Source organism: Propithecus coquereli, unplaced genomic scaffold (genome assembly GCF_000956105.1).
Source record: "Propithecus coquereli isolate 6110/MARCELLA unplaced genomic scaffold, Pcoq_1.0 Scaffold1, whole genome shotgun sequence".
Classification (NCBI taxonomy): domain Eukaryota; kingdom Metazoa; phylum Chordata; class Mammalia; order Primates; family Indriidae; genus Propithecus; species Propithecus coquereli.
Window position 1 is genome coordinate 7,772,100 of NW_012133857.1, and position 19,744 is coordinate 7,791,843.

Here is a 19,744-nt window from a genome sequence, read left to right on the forward strand (position 1 = left end):
GGGGACCTATCCTACAATTGCCAAGGAAGTGAATTCAGCCAACACCCTGAATGATCTTGGAAGCAGATTTTTCCCCAGAGCATTCAGTAAGGAATACAGCTCTGTCAACATCTTGATTTTGGCTATTTAAGACCCTAACAGAGGACCCTGCTGAGCCCACCAAACTTCTGGCCTAAAGAAACTGTGAGATAATAAATCTATGTTGATTTAAAATGCTAAGTTTGTGGTAATTTGTTATGGCAGCAATAGAAAACTAATACAGGGAACTTGTCCACATTAAAAACAGCTATAAAAGACATTCTTGGGGCAAATAGGAAATTCACATATGAACTAGATCAGAAATAATATTATAGAATTACTGTTAATTTTTTTAGTTGTCAAAACGGTATTGTGGTTATACAGGAAAATGTCCTACTTCTTCAGACAGGCATGCCCCTTTACTTAGGGGTAAAGGGCCATGATGTCTTCAAGTTATACTCAAATAATTCAAGGGAAAAAGGAAAATATATATTAATATAACATATATAGAGAGATAAAGCAAATACAGCAACAGTTGTTGAATCTAGGTGAAAGGCGTATCAATGTTTATTGTACTACTCTTTCAACCTTTCTGAATATTTGAAAATTTTTATTTTTCTAATAAAAAGTTGGAGAAAAAATGTTGAATTAAAGAAGCTAGACACAAAAGAACGCATACTATGCAAGTCAATTTATACAAGTTTAAAAAAACACATAAGGTAAAGAATACTGTAGGTGAAAGGCGTATCAATGTTTATTGTACTACTCTTTCAACCTTTCTGAATATTTGAAAAATTTTATTTTTCTAATAAAAAGTTGGAGAAAAAATGTTGAATTAAAGAAGCTAGACATAAAAGAACACATACTATGTAACTCAATTTATACAAGTTTAAAAAAACACATAAGGTAAAGAATACTGGAGATGGATGGTGGTGATAGTTGCACAACAATACAAATATACTTAATACCAGTGAAAGAGACACTTAAAAATGGTTCAGATAGTAAATTCTGTTATGTATATATTACCATAATAAAAAAAATCATCTAGAAAAACACTCCCACATATGTAGGTGGTAAAACTATATTGAAAACAACCAGTAGTGATCATAAATGTCAGGAGAGTAGTTACCTGTAGTGAGGAGAGACAGAGTTGTGATTGGAAGAGGACACACACTGAGCTTCTGGTGCTGGAGATGTTTTATTTCTTAATATAGGTAGGTAGGTAGCTACACATTACAATAACATATTAAGTTATACACATATGTTTTATGCTCTACTCATACATATCTACTATTTCACAGTAAAAAGAAGTTATAAAAATAACTTGTATTTGCAAAAACATTGACTAGTTTTTAAGATTTTGTTTTTATATTTCATTCTATATTCTATCTTATGTGAGGCTGAATTGATGGTGGGCCTGTATTTTGATTTCCTACCTAAATAAGGTTTGGGTGTATGATCATTCTGAAGATACCTTTTTCTGAATAGAAAAACAAAATCACAGACCTACTGAATCAGAAACTCTGGGATGAGACCCAGAAACCTGTGCTTTAACAAGCCCTCTTGGTGATTCTGATGCTTGCCAAAGTTTGAGAATCACTGGTATAAGTATATGCAAAAATAATCCTTGTTATTTTCATGGAGTAACAACTTCATCTTCAAGACCTTTTAGATATTGCTTCCCAATACACTTAAAGCTCATTATATCCCTACAGCTATAGTCTCCCATTCTGTCAAATGTTGTACCCGGCTGATGTGCAAGACTGAAGCTGGAGGCCTGAGTCAGCCATGGAGAGAGAGGCTTTGTCCTCTTATTTTTAAGGCATTTAAAGAGTGACCTAATCTCTCCCAATAATGACAAGAACGTGGAAAGAAGTTGAGACTCAGAGGGGCAGCAGGTCATGCCCACCATGTGTTAGTCGCAAGATCTATCACCAAAACCCAGGCCTCCAAGATGAGCTAAGATCACGTCTCCTGAGAGCACTTAACAAGCATTAAATTGGGAGATTCTATTCCATTAGGTAGAGTGTGCATCCTTGATAGGGAAGACCTCACTGGGCTGGCTCATGACCACCAGCTGGGACTGCGGACAAAACAAACGACTTCTTTCAATAGCCACATTTGCTGAGCAGCCCCAGGAGACCTACTTCTTTAATTAGGACTGAAGAGTCCAAGAACGTTAGCCTGGCTAAGGCAATGAAAGACAAGCCTCACATGTTTCAGGATGACAAGTACTGAGCTGGTAAATGCTCCACAGTGAGGTCACGCATGTGTGCCATCTATTAATGAGATGTGGTCCCCAAACTCAAGATGACCGACTACAGTTCTGGACACTAACCTTTCTGCAGCAGCACCAACCTTCCCATAAATAGGTAAGCACTAAAAGATAAGCTACCAAATCATTTCAGCTAAAACAAAGGCACGGCCTTTTCCCCTCGCAACCAAAGGAAAAATCTTTAGGAAAAGCTTAATTTTCTGAGTCTGAGAGAGAACAAGTAATCTAAAGCCGAGATCTGCCAAACTGCTTCACCTCTGTGAGGACTTGAAAGAGGACTAGGAAAGTCAAACACTTTGGGTGCTTGTTACATGTTGTCAAGGTAACTGCGGCTCCAAGCTCTTGCAATGGGAATCTTCCTGATCATGTTTTCAGGCACTCACTTGCTCCCAAGTTCTTTTTGTTTTAAGCTATTATTTAAATTATTTTAAAATAAAAAAAACATATCTTGGCTGGAAACGGTGGCTCACGACTGTAATCCTAGCACTGTGGGAGGCCAAGGCAGCAGGATCGCTTGAGCTCAGGAGTTTGAGACCAGCCTGAGCAAGAGCGAGACCCCCGTCTCCACTAAAAATAGAAAAAATGAGCTGGGTGTGGTGGCACGTGCCTGTAGTACCAGCTATTCAGTAGGCTGAGGCAGGAGGATTGCCTAAGCCTAGGAGTTTGAGGTTGCAGTTAGCTATGATGATGCCACTGCATTGCAGCCAAAGCGACAGAGTGATACCATGTCTCAAAAAAAAAATAAGTCTTATTCTGGAAGTTTCATTATTTCTTATAGTTCATGCCCTCCTGTCAGAGGTCTAGTCTTTTATATAAATAAAGTGCCAAGTTAGTAAGGGCTTTGAAGCAATAATCATTTTCACTTTGTAATCATACAAATCATGCTGTCTTTGAAAATAAACTCAGGCAGGAATGGTGCAAAGGTCTGTGTGTTTTGGGTAGAAGAGAGTATTCCTAAACTACGATAACAACATGAGGGTGAGAAGAAAAGGCTAAAACAAAGACCGGCAGAAGTGTAGGCAAACAAACCCATGGTATAAAAAAATACTCCTAAGACAATCAGGGAAATTTGCAAACTGGGATTCCATGATGCTAAGGTATTATCATTAATTGTTTTACATGTGATAATGGGATTGTGATTACATGAAAGCAAGACAGACAGACAAGAGCCTGTCATCTTAAAATATATATACTGATATATATCATATATTCAGCAATATATACTGAATTCTTTACAGAGGAAATTATATGATAGAGAGAAAGCAAGAGAAATAGAAGCAAAGATCTCTGTGCTGATGGTGGGGATGCCACGAACCCTGCAGTGGCCACCCTGCTTTATGCAGGCTGGGAGGCATTGATGAACAAAACCTGGAAGAGCTCAAGGTCACCAAAAGGCCTGTCCCAGTAAAAATTCTGATAGAGCACAGCTCTGCTGTGGCTGTGCTGCCACCCCCTTCCGTCCACATGCAACCTTTTCTGCTGCTCTGGGACAACCACACTCTAAATCCCCCTTAGCCTGCATGGCCTGCAGAGAAGAGTGTGAGGTCACATTATGAGTTTTTCCCAGGAGAAAACTGTCTGAGGGGGCAGCAATTCCTGCATCCCCCTGGCCCCAACATGGACAAAACAGTCAGTCTTACTACTGGGCACCAATATGTACAGAAAACTGAACATAGAAACATGAGAAAGAAGTCAGACAGAAGAATTTAGAATACAATAAAAATGGATGCAAATAAAAACTCATAAAATTTCCACAATAAAGAAACTCAAAAAGCAGTCAACTCTTGATTATGCCACTAAGGAAAACATGAAAAGTAGAAGTAATTCAGACATCATTTTTGCCCAGTCCTGGAATATTTCCCTTTTGCTTTAATTGTGAACTGGAGTATGGGTGTTTTGGGATTGCTCGGCAAGCACCATGCACATAATAATCTCCTCTGGCAGATCCCACAGGCATTACTTTGAATCCCTTCTGGTTTGGATTTTTTTTTTCCTTTTTATATTTGTCTGATTTTGAAGGGCACTCGTAGGGACTATCCCCCAAACAATTATCGAGATGATTCTTGATGAAAACTAGCCCTCGGAAACCATTTCAAACAAGACTCAAAGCGAAGGCCTGGTCCAGACCACCTCAGGCACCAGAGCCCTGGTGAGAAGGTAGAGATCAAATCAGAGGCACCCCTGCCTCAGTGGGCCCCACCAAACACATTAGAAACTAACTCTGTGACTTGTCACAAGAACTCATAGGGCCATCCCCTAGGGCCGGTTCCTGATCATCAAAGCCATAACCTGAACCCATGAGGGTAGCATGCAGTCCACACCTTCTCCTCAGAAAGGCTGCCAATTGTTCCACAAAATGGGTGTTCCACAAAGAAACTTTTTCTCTTTCTCATTGCACAGTCTGGAATTTTCTTTCCTCTTTCCTCTTCTCACAGTAACTGTTCAGCTATTCAAATTTAGCTTTCAGTTTCTTACTTTCCTTCTCCTCAAGATGATATAAGCAGTTTTGGGAAAAACGTGAAAAAATGAAATACAGTACGGTGCTAAAAGATATCATTTGATTATCATTCTGGCTCACCAGAAATGTATTAATTCCAGAAATGGACACATTTTTTAATGCAGAGAATGAAGCCGTAATTACATGTGGGAAAGAAGCGAGTACAGCTCAGGCGCAGGACCGTGAGTGCGTGCAGGCTCCCCACCAGGGAGGGGCACGAAGAACAAGGCTATGACCCAGGTTTAAGTTGGCCTTCTCTGTCTGGGGGAGGAAGATAACATTTCTGAGCCACCTTATTTTAAAAACATTCTGTTAATTGTCAGCTAGCCATCTGCTGAATTATTTGGTTTTTATGAAACTTTAGGAATATTACTCACAAAGGGCACAGATTTGCCACATCAATAAAATAAACTATTCCTCTACCTCCTTACTTTGCCACTTCGTATGTACCAAACAGATTGTAAAGGTTTAATCAAAAAGCACTTGTGGACTTCTGGGCAAGAGGGCATCATGAACACACGCATCTAAACTTGTTTCCATTACTCCCATTAAAATGACCAATAGAATATAAAGATGGCGCGAGGCGATGGGATCAAGGGAACTGTACCAATACTGGAAACAACAGAAGATACCATCGGCATGCCAGAAATGCCAAAGAATTTTGGCAGATGGGACTAGATTAAAGAAAAGTACCATAAGCCAAATAGCATCTCCTCCTCCTAAGAATAGGCTGGGTGCTTGAGAAGCAGGCTCTGGCACCCCTACTGAAAAGGGCATGGTCCAGAGGGGACAGTGGCTCTGGGGTAGATGGAAAGCCCATAAACCCAGTGTGGTGACTCAGAAGCACTTCAAGCAATCATGGTCAGCGTGTACCTGTGATGCCACAACTCATCCCCGGGCAGAGAGCAGACCAATCAGAAAGATGCACCAGGAGCAGCAGATTCTCCAAACCCAGACAGAAATAAATAATACAGAAACTAATGATGCAGAGACTACAGTAGAGCTTCCACTCCACTCCCCTCAGGCTGGTGGAGCTCTAAATTGATATACTAGTCCACCTCTCTCAGGAAATAGGGGAAAATCCACAGGTGTCTACAAAAAGATTCTGAAACAAGGAGAACAGAGCATTTCAAACTTGTAAAAAAGATGTATTACAGGAAGCAAAAATAAATTTTCAAAGGCATCTCCTTGCGTTCAGGAAGACTTCTTAATATATATGGTCTATGAAGATAAATGAGATAGCAAAATAAGAAGAAGGAAAAAAAGTGTCTGATCAAGAAGCTTTGAGAAAGAAAATGGGAACTGAATGAGATAAAGAAAAATAATAATAAATCTAAAAATGCAACTTCTGTTCCATTAACATCTGATTAGAAACCATGCAAAACGATGCTGATTCTATACAAATGGATTCAGTGGTGTAGAAAACAAACATGAGAAGTTATTCCAGATGGTAGAGAAGAACAAGGAGACCAAAATCATAAGAGAGATGGTGGTAACAATGGAAGTTGGTGAGTTAGGTGCATACAGTTTTCTTGAGAAAGAGATCCTGTGAAAGACCCACAACTGTGAATCAAAAGTGGTCACCTAGCACCAGGCAAAATTAAAATAAAAGGATTGACAGCAAGATACACTTTGATGAAAAATTTTAAACGGCAAAGGCAGAGAAAAAGAGAATCCAACAAGCATCAAAATGAGAATGGAAAGATCACTACATATACAAAGGGACAATTCTGGCTGGCCTCAGACTTCATCAAAAAACAATGGATTAGGTGGTGGTGGTTACATAAATCTATACATGTGATTATACTACATAGAACGACTATTACTGCTACTATTATTGCAGACAGTCCCAGACTTACAATATTCCACTTACGATTTTTCAACTTTCTGATGGTGTGAAAGTCATACACATTGAGTATTATGTCAGCTATTCAATACTTCACTAAAAAATAGGCTTTCTATTAGATGATTTTGTCTAACTGTAAGCTAATGCAAGTGTTCTGAGCACATTTAAGGTAGGCTAGGCTAAGCTATGGCGTTTAGTATGTTAGGTATACAAAAATCATTTTCAGCTTATGATGGGTTTATCGGGACATAACCCCGTTGTAAGTTCGGAGCATCTAGACTACTATGACACACAAACACAAATGACTGCATCGAAAAACTGGTAAAATCTGACTAAGATCTACACTCCAGTTAATAGTATTGTACCCGTGTCCATGGTCTGGTTCTGATATTTATTATCATTATATAAAATGTTATCATTGGGAAAGCTGGGTAAAGGGCACACAGGATGTCTTTGTACTATCCTGGCAACTTCCTAGGAGCCTATAAGTATAAAAAAAAAAGACAAGAGATCAAAGTCTACAACAGAGATCTGAAAGAAAAAAGATAATGAACGAAGAATTCTATACTTTAGTTAGTCAGTAAGTTGCTGTTCATAGGTGAAAGCAGCAGTCATTCATTCTTAGTTACAAACATAATGTGTGATGTCAGAGAATCCAAAGCAAGAGTTTAAACAAAATTTTAAAAATTTTCACAAATCAAAAATTTAAAAACAGTTGGGCTCTAAAAGGTCTACTGATAAGCACTGACATTAAAGAGCATTAAGTTTAAATAATTGTTATATGATAAAACTGGAAACAAATATCAAATATAATATTTAAGAAATTATAACAGAAAAATTGCAATATAACAGTAAATTAGGCCTAAAATCTCAGGATATACCAAAAAAAAAAAACCTCAAAAAACAAAAAACAAAATCCCCCAAAACCAAACGACAAATATAACCTGAAAATAGGTTTACAAAGCAGGAATAACTACCTGCTACTTTTCTTATCTTACATGGGGATGAAGAAAATATACTGTCTTATTTTTTATGTTGATACTAAACATGTGGTTTCAAAAAAAAAAAAAACAACTCTTAAAGCTATCGTAAAGCTCACTTCTACTTGCAATATTTTCAATTTATGACAGGTCTTTCAGGACATAACCCCATCGGAAGTTGAGGAGCATCTGCACTAAGATTTCTGCCCCACGTGTGGGGGAGGAGCACAGCTGTCATAAATTGGCCAGTGGATTAGCTCCGCCCTACCACTTGGGTGACCAGCAATAAAATGATGTCAATAAAAGTCCCTGCCCGTTAGCACTTTCTAGGGATCCAAAGAGATAATAATGTAATACCTACCGGTGCCTGGCCCATGGTAAGTGCTCAGTAACCATCAGACACTGGTAGCATGAGTAATGATATTTATCTACATCATTGCACTATAAGTTCAAAATCCCTTATCTGAAATGCTGGCAGCCAGATGTGCTTCAGAATTAAGACTTTTTAGGATATTAAAAAGAAATAACCTAAGTAGGTCTGGGATAGTACCTGGTAATTTTAACTATTCCTATAGTAAAATATATGAATATTCGTTTTAAGCGAGATAAAGGTTCAGGTCAGGTTTTGCAGTTAAATAAGTTACGAAAAAACTTTTGGTTTTCAGAGCTTTTTGGACTTCAGATTTGCAAAAGAGGGACTGAGAATCTGTATTTATAATAGAAAAACATTAGAATGCATCTAATGTATAATAATAAGGGATAAGTATATACTGTTTATGATATATTCATAAAACAGAAAACTGATCAGCTATAAAAAGTCCCTTTTTAAATAGTTAATGAAATGTGAAAATGTTCATGAATACGATGTAAAAAAGATAAAAATATATGCATAATGAATTAAATTTTGTAAAAGTAAATTATGTAGATGTTTATAATTCCAGAAAAAAGACTGCAAGGAACCATACCAGAATGTTAAATTAGCCACATTATGTTCTTCTTTATACTTTTCTGTATTTTCTAATCTTCTATGATGATTAGGAAAACAATCTAACAATTTTAAAGTCATTTATGGTTGATGTTCCTGTGCAAGACTAGGCTAGTTACCATTCTGGAGGGTTAATGAGTCCATCTTTGCCCTCAAGGAACCTACACTCTCATTCCTGAAGGCTGGGCAATCCTCAGTTCTCTCTGCATTGGGCTGTATTTCAGTCTCTCCCAGAGGGTCCCTCCTGGCACCTCAGGACAACCTGACTCAGGCACCAGGATGTTTTTACACTCCCACCAAATGAAATATTGGTGACCTCTAAAGTCAGTGATAAAAATGGCATCAGTGGCGCAATTACAACTTGATTGAGCCCATGCCCTTACCTAAAGAAGTTACAAAAAAATTCAAGGCCTGTTCAAATGAGCTTGACTTTCCCTCTTTTTCACTTATACTCATCAAATTTCAATTATTTAAGAAATTACTGGGGGAGAGGGAGGAGATCTCAATCAGGTTTGTTCCAGTGCATCTCATGAGTAAAAGGATGTAAACTTGGCAGGCCCAGCAATGAAAAGAATCCCAATCATTTCATGGAGTAACTGGGATGTTAACAGGGATCATGGCATTGGAAGGGACCCTTTGTGGAAGGGACAAGCAGCAGTCCATCTTACCAACAAAACACTCCTGTCTCAGGGGTGGGCCTTTGGCCAGAGCTTTGAAGGGTTCAGTTCATACATAGCATGAGTGTTCCTAACACCCAGGTGGCCTTCTGTGAACCCCTCCCTGGTCTGGAATTCTCCACTGGTTTAATATACAGTTTGAAAGCATCTTACACCAAAAAGTTACATTTTACAGAATCATTAGGGAACATTATGAGCCTTAATTCTCAACTTGGAACAAAAGGTAAATAAATGGTCAGTCAACACCTAATTACCCAAAAGACCAGATGGGTTGTTATTTAATCACTTTATTTGGATTTTATAGATTCCGCTAGTCTTTTTACCTATTGCTGAGAGCAAGAGAAATCTTTGTGCGAAGCTTTTGTCACACATAAATCATAGTCAGCTATGAAGTTAAGTAAGAAATTAACTCTTTTAGCTTAATCCCACAAAAAAATTACTTGTTTGCAGATAAATTATCCACCCAGGATACTTTTTTTATTTGAAGAGTACTAATCCTTCCCTCCTGCTTCCTGCCTCCTTCCCTACCCTTCCCCAATCCAAAGAGGAGGAACAGGACCATGCAATCAGGACCTTCCTTAAAATAATGACTTTCCAGGAAAAATGGTTGACTCACCCTATCCCAGCTGAAACAAAGTCCCAGTCGATCAAGCTGTTTCCTCATATGTTCAATATTACTGAGAAACAAAGGAAAGAAAGTTTGGTTTTTAGAGCAATGTTAAAGCCATAAACAAACTACACTTTGAGAATATAATGGGAAACTGAAAAAATCTAGATTATTCAAAGGGGCTTTAAGTGTTGCTATGCCCTGGCAGAAAAATTAACCACTAACAATCAGTGAAAATACAACATTATTAGAAGACTCTCCTTATTTCGACATATACAGAATCCACTAGAAACCACAATGGGCCAGATGCAGTGCCTCATGCCTATAATCTTAGCACTCGGGAGGCAGAGGCAGAAGGATCACTTGAGGCCAGGAGTTTGACAGCAGCCTCAGCTGAACGGTGAGACCCCATCTCTACAAAAAGTTAAAAATTAGGCAGGCATGGTGGTATGCATCTGTAGTCCCAGCTACTTGGGAGGCTGAGGGGCAAGAGGATCACTTGAGCCCAGGAGTTGGAGGTTGCAGTGAGCTATGATGAAGCTACTGCACTCCAGCCTGGGCAACAGAGAGAGACCCAGTCTTAAAAAAAAAAAAAAAAATTTAAAAATTAAAAAAAAAATGAAACACAATGGTCTTTGGCCCTGAGGACTGCCCCTTCCCCTGGCTATTCAGATAGTCAACCCCTTTGATAGGTGCACTCCTGGCTCATACATATGTCTATATCCTGCACAAATTTAAGCCAAGTATTTATAAGTTAAAAAATGGTTGGAAACAAAAACCTTAATGTATAAATAGTGGAAATCCAAAAGAAACCATACAATGCCTTGTTAATCAATACCTAAAACTGTCCAACAATTGGGAAATAGGGAGAGAAGAGAGTTAATCAACTTATAATATAGAATAAGGAAATAAATCATTTTTTTCTTTTCTTTTTTAAAGAAAAAGGACTAATTCATTTCTACTGCATCCTTTCAGTTCAAGCAGACTAAAAATATAAAAAACCATGAAAAAGTCCTCTATGTGATCTCTGATTAGCTAATAACAGCCTATTTAATTCCAGGCCCCATGCTAAGCACTTTGCAGAAAAGTGCTTAATCTTTATCCAATCATATGAGGTAGGAGCTATGACTATCCCTCTTTTACAGATAAGCAAACTGAGGCACAGGGAGATTAAGCAACTTGCTCAAGGTGATCAGCTAGCAAGAAGGAAAGGCAGAATTTGCACCTAGGTGGCCTGACTCAGGAGCCATCTTCTTAACCACTTTGCTCTAGTAGAGAGGCTGGCAAACTTTTTCTGTAAAGGGCCAGATGGTGAATGTTTTCAGTTTCGTGAGCCATACAGTCTCTATTGCAACTACTTAACTCTGGCATTGTCCCACAAAAGCAGCCATGAATGACACAGAAACAAATGGATGTGACTGTGTTCCAATAAAACTTTATTTACAGAAACAGGCAGGACCAGATTTAGCCTACAGGCGATAGTTTGCCAACCCCTGCTCTAGCTTATATCAGACTGATGCCCTGTTTGACCCATTTTATTTGAATCATCATTTCCTCTTTTTTTTTGTCATTCCCATTAATCTAAAATAAACCATAACTGGAAAAGTAGAAACTGAGGATTAGGAAGAAAAAAGAGAAGAGTGTGCAGTAGTAGAAGTGCAGTAGATGTCTTTGCGATGCAGCCTTGGGTAAGATACAGCAAAGGGAGGGGAGAGACACTGGGACAGGCCCTGGAACCCCCTTCTACATCACTGAGGGGTGGGCTGGGGAAGGGTCCCGGGTTTTTGTGAAAGGGGCCCAAAAGATTCTGCTGAGCTCTTGGTGGGAAGCCCTCAGGACTTCAACAGGAGGGAGAGGCATGGGCACTGCTGGCCCCTGTGTAGGTGGAAGCCTGAGGCATGGGTGGGATTGGGAATGTTCCCTCTTGGAGAGAGCCACACCCAGTGTAAGTGGCCACATAGTTCCACAGTGAATGTCTGAATTCCTCTTGCTTCTGAATGGTGAAGGCAAAAACTTAACAGAATTTTCAGAAAAAACTACAACGTACTATTTGGATATAGGTCAAACTATGGTCAAGAAGACAAGAAGCATTATAGAAATTTAACAAATGTGACCCTTTTCTTTTCCTTTTTTCCTCCCAAATCTAAATACTCAAAGAAAGAATAACTTTGTAAATAACAAAGCATCAAAATGAATACATGAATGAATATCCCAAACCCTCTTTGATATTTCTTAAATAATACAGTGTGTTAAAAGACAAACACCAACATATACAATCCTATTTCTCTCTCGCCAGGCTGCAATGTTTTGTTTGCTTTGGTTTCTATTTCTCATGCACAGGTCAAAAAACGTTTTTAAAGGTTTTGGTACACAAGTGTTTGAATAAACCTATAAACACATACCTTTGCGTCCAACTTTCTGGATGTAGATTCCTCTCAATTGCAGCATTTTCGGCAGGCAGTCCAAAAGCATCCCATCCCATGGGGTTGATGACCTAGCACCCAGAAGAGAAGCATCAGCCATGGCAAATCACTAAAAACTGTATCAGTATTCTGCTCTGGGGCATAATCAGCGCTCTCTCCTGCTAACATGTCTGATCCCTTGCTGGACGATTGCAAACTACGGCATGTGAAAGCCAGCTGGCTACCTATGACACAGGGTGGAAGAGAATTTAGAAGGTTATACACCAAAGTGCCAATAACAGTTATCTCTGAAGAGGTGCTTTCATGAATACTTTTTATTTTCTTTTTCTTGACTGTATTGTCTCTAATGAGCCCAAACTGTTTTTCTGAAATTATAAAAAGTTTCTTTCAATTTCAAAAATATGCATATATAAAACTTATAGGCTTTCAAAATGCTCACCTCATGTCAGTATTTTCCAATTGAGAAGTTGTGCTTTCCAACATGGTAGCCACTAGCCACATGTGGCTATATACATTTAACCTTAACTAAAATTAAATAAAATGAAAACGCAGTTCCTCAGTCTCACTAGCCTCCTTTCAAGTGTGTAGCAGCCACACGTGTCTGGTGGTTACTGAACCCGACAGTGTATATGTAGGACACTCCCATCACTGTAGAAGTCCCTCTGCACAGTGCGCACTGGACACGCACAATGACGGATGACCACGAGGGTGGCTCTCAATAGTCCCAGCTCTATGCTGACTAGGGAGGTCCATCCTGACCCTCCTCAGTGGCCCAGGCCTGCTCCTTTCTCATCACTTGCCTGAATCAAGCCCATATTCCCATCTTTGTGCACAGCACTCAGCACCCTGCTCGAGCTTGCTCCAAACACCAGAGCTCTGCTCTTCCCCTCTCTTCTCCCTCTCTCTCTCCCATAACTTAGGCAACATGCTCTTCAGAAAGGCCCGCTTCCCATTTTTTCCTGAAGCCCATCCCTTGCTTCCCTACCAATAAGGAAGGAAATACCCTACCCCTACCCAAACAGTCAGAATACGGAAGCTAACTTAGAAATATACACAAAAACGCATGAGAAAATAAGCCTGCAAAGGTGTTCCACAGAATTAACTTTTGAGACTGGATAAAAGTAAATCTTTTGACCAAGCCCTATACAGCATTTACACTAATTTCTAATACCCTCTATTTGAAAATGAATTGCAAACTGCTAGCTATGCTTTTGGTATAAGAAATGTTCCACATGTAGTTTCCTCATCTCCCCTCAGTTTCACCATCTGTGAAATGGGGATAACAGCAGCTACCTCATCAGATCGCCATGAGGATTAAATGAGTTAATATGAGAAAAGTGCTGGGAACAATGCCTGCCATGTAGTAAAGTGCTGTATATAGTGTTGGCCATTAGTATTATTATTATTATTTCTAAAGAGTACTGCTTTCTAATCACTCCCTATAAGGTATTTCCATTCTTCAAAGAACAGGGAGTCACAAGATCTTAGAGCTCAAAGAGGTTTTTGAGACATATCCTTCACCTCCACTCTCCTATTTGACAGTTCAAGCAACTGTGGCCCAGCAAGAGTGAGTATCTAGAAGCGATTGCCTTAAGCAAGGACAGGCCAGCGAGGCATTCTTTTCTTCAAAGGATGACTAGTTATAGCTGAGCTAGCAGCTTCAACAGCAAGTTCTTTTACCCTAACTCACATGCCACGAACAGGAAAAACAGCTTCAAACATGTACTGTGGCATCACGGGGCAGGCTCTCTGCCCTGTCAGGAAAGACACCCTCTTTACAAATTCAGTCCCCTATCATTCTCTGAAACTGACTCCAGCCACAAAGCCACATTTTGTTTCTGAAGCTTGCTTGTGGGGGAGGCCTACCCAAGGAAGCTCTGAAATTTCTAGAAAACAGCCCATTCCAGTTGAGCCTCTTACTTCCTATCAAGTTCCTAGTCTGTCAACTGCCTTGACATGGGCTTTTGTTTTGTTTTGCTTTTTAATCACACAGAAAACCTGAGTTTATGTTCACATACATTTTCTCCGGAAAACGATGAATACTCAGAGGCGGTTGCTGGTGCCACCTCATCACTCACGCATATCAGAAAGGGACATTTTCAACTAAAGAAACAGGTCTCATTTTCTTTATAAATAACTTTTTTCTGATTATAGAAGTAATGCATATTCACTGTAGATATGGCTACCATACAGCCACACAGAACAAGTTACATGTGGTAAATTTACATCCAATCTTTTTTTTTCTTTACTTTTTCTAGAGACAGTGGCATAATTATAGCTCACTGCAGCCTCAAACCCCTGGGCTCAAGCAATCCGCCTACCTCAGCTTACCAAGTAGCTGGGACTACAAGTGAGCACCACCACACCCAGCTAGTTTTTTAAAAAATTTTTTGTAGAGACAGGGTCTTGCTATGTTGCCCAGGATGGTCTTGAACTTCTGGCCTCCAGTGATCTCCCCGTCTCAGCCTCATGAAGTTCTGGGATTACAAGTGTGATCCACTATGCCCAGCCTGTATCCAATTTTAAAAAATTGAGTTCATATTATTTATATATATATTTTTATCTCCTACTTTTTTTCACTGTACACGGTATAAATGCAACCACTTAGTGACTGCTTTGAATGGCCTGCTGTATTTAACTGTTTTCCCAAAAGTTGTTTCCATTTTCACTATAAAAAATAAGCCATGATGGACATTCTTGGATATAAATTTTTGTGTATACATCAAATATTTCCTTTAGAAAAGTTTCTAGAAATAGAACTACAAGGTAAAAGGGTATGAAAAATTTAAAGACTTTTGACATATGCAACCAAATGTCATCCCTAGAAAGGCTCTAGCAAATCATACTTCCACCTGCATATGAGCACCCAGAGTTTCCTGCCATCTTTATGTTCAGCCAAGGACTCTCTCTAACTGCATACTAGTATCACTTACTGGCCAATGGTCATCTCTGCCTTAAGTCCCATAAGCATCCACACTTCAAAGTATCCCCACTGGACTCATCTTACAATCCCAGTCATCAGATTGTTCTCTCCCAAGTCCCTGTCTTAGCAAGTAACAGTAAGAGAACAGGCATACCCCTTCCAGTGGCTGAAGCAACTTGCTTTGAAGTCATATTTCCATTATGTACTTTTTTAAAAATTGGGTTTTAGTAGTCTGATGGAATAATTCCATATAACGAACTAAGACCATCTATCTAAAATCAGAGCCGCTCTACCTCCTTTGGCGAGTGAATAGGAAACACTAACAAAGGCTTGCTGCTCTCCAGGAGCCTGTGTGGTTTAAGGGCAAAGGTCCTACATCCAGACCTGCCATTTACTATCAGTGGGACCTGAGGCACATTACTTATTCTAATCTTGACTGAAAGACGCTACTTTGAATTGCTGAGGATGATATGCCATGATGCATCTAGCATGGTGTCCGGTACTATCCAGACACCCAGGTAATAAACAGCAGCATTCACTGCTGCACAGCTGCTGTCATCTGCCTATTTTTTTTTTTTTTTGAGACAGAGTCTCACTCTGTTGCCCAGGCTAGAGTGCCGTGGCATCAGCCTCGCTCACAGCAACCTCAAACTCCTGGGCTCAAGCAATCCTTCTGCCTCAGCCTCCCGAGTAGCTGAGACTATAGGCATGCGCCACCATGCCCGGCTAATTTTTTCTATATATATTTTTAGTTGTCCAGCTAATTTCTTTCTATTTTTTTAGTAGAGACAGGGTCTCACTCTTGCTCAGGCTGGTCTTGAACTCTTGAGCTCAAACGATCTGCCCGCCTTGGCCTCCCATGTCGTCTGCTTTCTTGATCTTCAACATCTCACAACATTGCACATTACCGTTCCCCTTGCCAAGATTGCAGCCTCTGACTCTTTGTCCACATTTTTCAAAAAAATTTCAATAGGGGGTATAAATGGTTTTTTGTTACATGGATGAATTATATGGTGGTAAAGTCTGGGCTTTTAGTGCACCTGTCACCTGACTAGCGTACACTGTACCCAATAGGTGATTTTTCATCCCTCATCCCTCTCCCACCCTCCCCCTTCTGAATCTCCAAAGTCCATTGTGACACCCTGTTTGACCATGTACACACATAGCTTAGCTCCCACTTATAAGTGAGAACAAGTGGCATTTGTTTTTCCATTCCTGAGTTACTTCACTTAGGATAATGGTTTGGCCACATTTAATATGGTCGCTGTGTGACAACAAGTAGGGAGATACCTTAACCTCACACATATCCTCACACATCCATGTACTTTCCTAAGGTGGGTTACTTATGACAAGCCTCTGTGGAAGGCTGGTGCCAGGTACTGAAAGTTCTTACCCAGCTGAACAGACCATGCAGATTCAAAGGACTCATCAAGTACTTGGCCCTCTTTTCAGTAAAAGGAGCCCAGCATTCTTCTTTCCTATAATTAAAGGTCCACATCAGATGCTTTGATTAAAAGCAGCCCAGATGTTCTAGGCACAGCTGGTTGGACGAGGGCAGTGCACCAGCAGAAGGCAGCCATCTATGCCTGCGGCAGGAAGAGGCTCCCCTCTAACTGCCCTAGGCAAGGATTCTGCCTCCCAGTAGATTTTGCCATATTGAAGGTGGTGGTAGATCTGACCCACTCACATCTGCTTTCTGGAAGGGATATACACTTAGTGAACAAACAGTACTGCAGATCTCTCGAGCCTTTTGTTGCTCCCGGTGAGGCTGGTTTGCTACATCCTGTGCAGTATTTCCCAGTCTTGGGAATCTGGGAAGTTTGGAAAACTCTGGATTTTCAGGCTTGGAAATGATGACTCCCAAGCTACCACCTTCAAGTCCCAAAACCTCATGCCTCCTGAGGTCAGTTTGAACAGGCTCTTTTTCTTTTTTCTTTGATGTTTTTCAAATTATGAACACAATGCAAGCTTTATTTAACAAGTGAAATAATACGAAAAAGGCAAAATTGATCATCACCCCCAGCTACTGCTCCTCAGTGATGTAACCAGTAACGCCAGCCTTCATTTCCTTCCACATCTATCTCCTCACTCAAACACATACATACAAACACATGTACACATATATATAGGAGCTTGCTTATTTTTTATGAAAATAGAACCTATTATACAAGCTATTTTAGGACTTGCTTTTTTTCATTTAACAGTATATCATGGACATATGTACAAAATATGGAAGTATGTGTGTGTGCATGCATGTCTTTTCTAAAAATTCTAACATTTCCTGCGTATATCTATTCTGTGTAGTTTAGAAACCTGACTAGACATATCCCAATCCAGTTGAGAACTGAGGTCTCTTTTCCTCTTGCTAAATGTGGCAGACCCAAAGTGTTTCATCCTCCCCAACAGCATCTTCCTCTTCTAGGAAACTGCTCCTCCTCCAACTTCATATAGTGCTGGTGAGGACCGCCAATCTTAACAACTCATCCCAGCTGGCTGCAGAGGGAGGTGTGTGTCTGAATCCTTATCCAGACAGCTCCAGTCTTATTTGGAGCTGGGCAGGGTGCCGAGGGGTATGGGACTCTCTTTTCTCCTTGGTCAGGAGCCATAAGGGCTCTGGGTGGTTCTGACCCCCACCTTGTGGCAATGTCAGAGAAAATAAAGCTGGCATGTGGAGGGAAGCAGAAACGAGAAATGGGGAGAGACTGGGAAAACGGATGTGCTCCAAGGACCTGGTCTCAATGTCCCATGGGCCTGGTTCCTGCAACATTTCCTTTGCTTCTGTGAGTTTTGGGATCTATGAAATTTAGGATCTGTAAAAACAAACAAAGCCTCCCTTTTTGCTTAAGCTGGTCTCAGCTGGGTTTCAGCTCCTGGTAGCCAAAAATCCTGACTAAAACAAACATCCTTTAAGGATGCAGCTTTCTCTTGAATATTGCTTGATCCACAGATAACATTCTCATGTATTCACTGTTAAGCTGCACAATTCTTTCTCTCTTTTTCGTTTTAATTTTCAAGAGCCAAAAAAAATCCAGTGCAGGGTATATGTGCTGGATAACTAGAAAGTTCTACAATACTTCTATGGACAACACCTGAGTTCAGCTTCCAGCTGTGCTTTAAATTCTCCTAGGGCTGCTTCATTGGCAGAATAATGTAACTGTTGTGTAACTGTTCCAGAAGAAAGGGGAAAACTTAATTACCTCTTGGTTTCTTTGTCAAAACTGCCAAAGTGGCACTGATTCAATGTTTCTGCCTATTAACATTCTGTTAGCTGCTGGCCATATTTTTAATAAAGTCAATACAGACACTGTCACAAAACACCCATCTGGATTTACATAATATACTTATTCCTTTCTATTTTTGTTTTCAGATGGAATCAACATGAAAAGATATTCTTAGTTCACATGTTATCTAAGCTGTCTATGAAAGTAAAGTTAAGAAAATCCTAAAGTTTCTTAATATTTCATATTCTTACCAAAAATTGACAAAAAACCAAATGCCTGCCTTAGAAAGAGGAACAGAATACAGACTGTGGGAAGGCCTTCTGACATCTCGAAGTCAGAATACTTCTTTCTACCATGGGCCAGATCACCAGTATAAACATCTCTGTGAGCCCAGTTTCTATGAAACAGGAAAAGGGTCCCATTGTTCCTATGCCCTGGGTTTCCCAATGACCAAGCACAGAGCTCATTCTTGTGCTACAAGAAGATTCACTACAGTCAAGAGGGAAATGAAGTGAAGACCTAAAACAGGATTACAAAATACTAAAGCTTGTCTCTTTCCCTCAGGCAGCAGATTCTGTTTTTTGGGCAAGCTGTTATGGTCCATTTATCAGATGCTTCCAGCATCGTTCATGTCTTGGTCTCTTACGCATCATTCAGATTAAATACCTCCATGCTAGGTATAGGGCGCACTTTCTTGCCCTTGATTTCTCTATAGCCAAGACCAGAAGAACCCTAAACTCTTGTTTGAGGTTTTAAAATTCCAATTCCTTTTTTTCTATTATCATAACTTGTTTTTTAATTTTTCCATAGTTGAAAAAGTAACTGAACCTACAGCTGACAAGTGCTAACTAAGCAATTTACCCTAAAGAAAAAAGTCAGCATCTGAATTTACATGCTAGGGCCCACCTGAGACCTCTTAATTGCCCAGACATTACCTCTTCTTGGATATGAGTGCTTTCTGCAGCTTCAGAATACTTTTTCCGGGTATTTGAATTTTTTTTTTTTTTTTTTTGACAGAGTCTTGCTCTGTTGCCTGGGCTAGAGTGCCGTGACGTCAGCCTAGCTCACAGCAACCTGAAACTCCAGGGCTCAAGCAATCCTTCTGCCTCAGCCTCCCAAGTAGCTGGGACTACAGGAATGCGCCACCATGCCTGCCTAATTTTTTCTATATATATTTTTAGATGTCCAAATAATTTCTTTCTTATTTTTTAGTAGAGACGGGGTCTCGCTCTTGCTCAGGCCAGTCTCGAACTCCCGAGCTCAAACGATCCGCCCACCTCGGCCTCCCAGAG

The 19,744-nt window shown here is 40.0% G+C and overlaps 1 protein-coding gene across 1 annotated transcript in view; it reads right to left on the reverse strand.

Moving 5' to 3' along the window:
- The window catches only part of LARS2 (leucyl-tRNA synthetase 2, mitochondrial), a 153,201-nt gene that overhangs the window by 116,872 nt on the left and 16,585 nt on the right, over positions 1-19,744 (reverse strand). The window contains exons 3-4 of the mRNA XM_012662559.1: positions 12,288-12,379; positions 9,895-9,955 (exon numbers count right to left, since the gene is read on the reverse strand). Of these exons, the coding sequence (XP_012518013.1) occupies positions 9,895-9,955; positions 12,288-12,379 (153 nt within the window). The remainder of the gene's footprint in view (positions 1-9,894; positions 9,956-12,287; positions 12,380-19,744) is intronic.